The following is a 3,347-nucleotide window of genomic DNA, read 5'->3' on the forward strand; positions in this document are numbered from 1 at the left end:
CAACAGTCACTTCATGGAGCATGTCTTGTACCGGATAAATGCATACATCATTCCAATGAGCTCGCTTATATATTACCAACATGAGGCAAGGGAAAACCACACACTTGACAACCCTAAATCATCAAGTCTTTCTCTCAAGTGTGTTGCCGACTTTCAGTGACTCAAGGGCTTCAAGAGAAAAGTAACAACAGAATGAAGGACCAGATCCCAACATTGTGTTATCATATGTCCTTAGTATTGTTGTACCTTTGTTAGTGCTATCTACTTGTAGCTCCTACTCAGCTTACTTAGAAGCATTTTGTAGAAGATCGTTTGTAAAACCATAATATTGGGTTTGTGTTTTGGCTAGAGTTAGTCAAAGTGTGAGCTTTGTAATAGAGTTATTACAAAGAGGCTTGTAATAGAGTTATTACAAGTAGGTGAAGGATTAAGATGTTAATTCCTAGATTACAATAGGTTGTAATCTAAAGTTTGCTCAGTTAGTGAAGTTGAAATCCTACGAGTGTAGTTCGTAGTATTTAATCCCATGAGCTGGAAGTTTTCCACGTAAAACTCTGTTATTTCATTTACTTATTGTTGTGTGTGTTCTGTGGGAACTGATAGAGAACCAGGTTCTCTATACAGTTTGATGGACTCTTAGTTTTTAAGAGACCGACTGTAGGAACAATTTTTTCCAGCTATTTCCTATTTATGCACATTTTTGGTTACCTTTTAAGGAGTTGTTCGGCAACGTCAGCGCGCTGCACATTAATGTTATTAGGGTAGTAATTGGAACATTGTGTTATTTAGCTCTGCCTCTCTACTTTCTACAGCACATTTACAAGCTAAATATCCTTCACCTTGCTAATCTATCTTGCTCCATTTAGTTTGTAGCTATTGCAGCGTCTGAAACAGCTATAGGACTGGCTACTGTTTTATCAATTTACTGTATAATAGAAAATCAAGTGTACCAAACAATCTAATGACCATAAGTTAGTGATAGTGTTAGATAGTTGACTATTGGACACTTAGAATTATTACAAAAAAACACTAATTAGTTCTCTATTAAATACTTTTTCCATTGGTAATGCCACTAACAACATTTGGAAGTGTTGTATAGCACTTAGTAGAATCCTAAAGATATATAGTCTATATGATCAGTTGAAGGCAGAGCAAACTTTACGAATTTCACCATCAGAACCAGTCTTAACACCAATATTACTCATTTTAACCATGGATTTGCCAAACTCCACGCTGAATGTCAACCCAAGCAATCCCCTCACACCCAAGAACCTTTGGACAAAAGTGTTGGTGGAACTATCAGTCCACAACAGCTGGTCTGATTCCAGAATTCCACGACCATTCCTCAGGTTGGAGAACCATGAGTTGTCAAAACTCTTCTCACTGCCATTGTCTAGTGCCACTCGGTTCAAGCTACCGCTGCCATTAGGGCACATTGATTTAAGTTGAGGAAGGAAGGTTGGGTCTATGGATGGGTCAGGACGACCAGTGCCGTTGAAGTTATATAGCCTGTCGCTGAAGAAAAAGCAAGCTGTTGTTCCAATAGTGTGCCCCCCTGCCCATAAAATATATACAGATTTATTATATATAGTTCTTTTATTGGAGAACTAATAAAAGAATTAACAGTTACGTTATGCTTACCAAGAAGGGTGACAAGATCTTGAGTGGTGAGACCCTTATCAGCAAACTTTTGCTTTTGAACATCAACGGAATCAGCAGGGCTTGGAAAGTTATTAACATCAGATGCTGATGAAACTCGCCCATCTCTACGTCCCGTTGGTACAACCCAACTAGCTCCGTTGGTCTGCACCAATATATTCATTAATAATCCAAAATTAGTACTGTAAGCATCAACAATATTCACAACTCCACCATTATGCAATTACCATTCATAGACATTATAAGAAACCATAACGTTAATTTTTCCTCTTGTTTACCTAGGTCTACTTGCATTAACGGGAAATAAATTATTATTCGTTTGTACCCATCTAATGTACTGCTTCTTTCACACCATGCTATAAATTTGATTATCTTCCAATGGTCTAGATCCCTCGAAGAAGTCGTGGCTACCCTCGAGCATCAGAGGGGTCCAATGATGTGATCATGGATCAGTTTCATTCATATAAGCTACTCCCTTCAGTCCACAATAAATGACTTTTTGGACACAATGAATTAATAGATCGAACTTAGTGATGCTTCACAATTAACTTAGTAAATGTTTTACGTAGTGCGCTACATCTTTATAACACGTATTATTGTTCGTGAACCATTTAGCGCAGGTGAACTCAAAAAGACAGAAAAAAAAAGAAAAAAAAAGAAACATCCCGTTCCTGAATGAGCTTAAAGCATATATTGAATTAAGATATTGATCCGCCCCCCTTCTTGTAACAAAAATATCATGTAACAGAATTTGAAGGGAGATTAAATTTCACTAGAAATGTCCCTTATAATATGAAGATAAAGTAGTACATATTTTAACTTAAAGGCAAAAAATTTGAAAAAAATTTCCAAAGAGAGAGGACCAAAATTAAAAGTGTAGGAAGATATAACAATTTACCAAAACAACAGCATCACGGGCAGCAAGAGCAAGAATGTCAGCACAAGAGACAACTCCAGGACAAACAGCTTCAATCTGTTTCTTAGCATCATCGATAACCTCGAATCCTCTCAAGCCGCCATTCCCGGGGGCATTTTTCTCAGCGTCTGAACCATCAATGAGGATAGAACCATCACAACCTTGTACAAAACAATCGTGGAAGTGCAATCTCAGCAGTCCTGGTGCCAACGTTGGATCGGACTGAAAATGAGACTTCACTGTTGATTGAACGATGGATTCGACTCTAGGGCACGTACTAGAATAAAATCCAACACGAGTCCCTTGGCCTCGTACCATAGTCATAGACATGGATAGCATGACAAGAACCATAATCATGGTTAGTAATTTGCTTAGGGAACTATAACTCATAATACTACTGTTTCAAAGATGGTCTTTAGATTTTTTTTTCTATGTTTCAGCTATATATGGTCTTTGAGTACGTAAATTGTGTACTAGCTTTTTGGGTGCTTATTATTGGAAATATTACAAATGTCGACGTGTATTTATAGGCAATGGCAAATGAATTGAAGATCAAATCTATGTCCCTGGATGACTAGTAAGTAAGGCCGACTTCCATAATTTGGATATATGGACAATACAGAATTTTTCTTTCTTTATTTTTTGTTTCTTTTCTTGGAGTACTAGAGCAAGGAAAATAATTTTAAAAGGATTTAACTTATTATACTGATAGTCTTTAATATTTTGTAGCAGGTAACTTGTTTCATTTTTTATGTTACTAATTCATTAATTA

The 3,347-nt window shown here is 36.8% G+C and overlaps 1 protein-coding gene across 1 annotated transcript; it reads right to left on the minus strand.

Moving 5' to 3' along the window:
* LOC109240170 (cationic peroxidase 2-like) lies at positions 977 to 3,077 on the minus strand. Its single transcript, XM_019406804.1, has 3 exons — positions 2,558 to 3,077; positions 1,642 to 1,804; positions 977 to 1,555 (listed from the first exon to the last, which is right to left on the minus strand). The coding sequence occupies exons 1-3, from the start codon at positions 2,963 to 2,965 to the stop codon at positions 1,137 to 1,139; spliced, it is 990 nt and encodes a 329-aa protein (XP_019262349.1). The 5' UTR covers positions 2,966 to 3,077; the 3' UTR covers positions 977 to 1,136.

Source organism: Nicotiana attenuata, chromosome 1, assembly GCF_001879085.1.
Source record: "Nicotiana attenuata strain UT chromosome 1, NIATTr2, whole genome shotgun sequence".
Taxonomy (NCBI): domain Eukaryota; kingdom Viridiplantae; phylum Streptophyta; class Magnoliopsida; order Solanales; family Solanaceae; genus Nicotiana; species Nicotiana attenuata.

Excerpts from the sequence above, each read along its gene's own strand:
- LOC109240170 (XM_019406804.1), bottom strand. The coding sequence starts at position 2,965 with ATGAGTTATAGTTCCCTAAGCAAATTACTAACCATGATTATGGTTCTT. Across the intron at positions 1,805-2,557 it reads CCCGTGATGCTGTTGTTTTG|ACCAACGGAGCTAGTTGGGT; the intron begins GTAAATTGTTAT and ends ATATTGGTGCAG. Across the intron at positions 1,556-1,641 it reads AGATCTTGTCACCCTTCTTG|GGGGGCACACTATTGGAACA; the intron begins GTAAGCATAACG and ends TTTTATGGGCAG.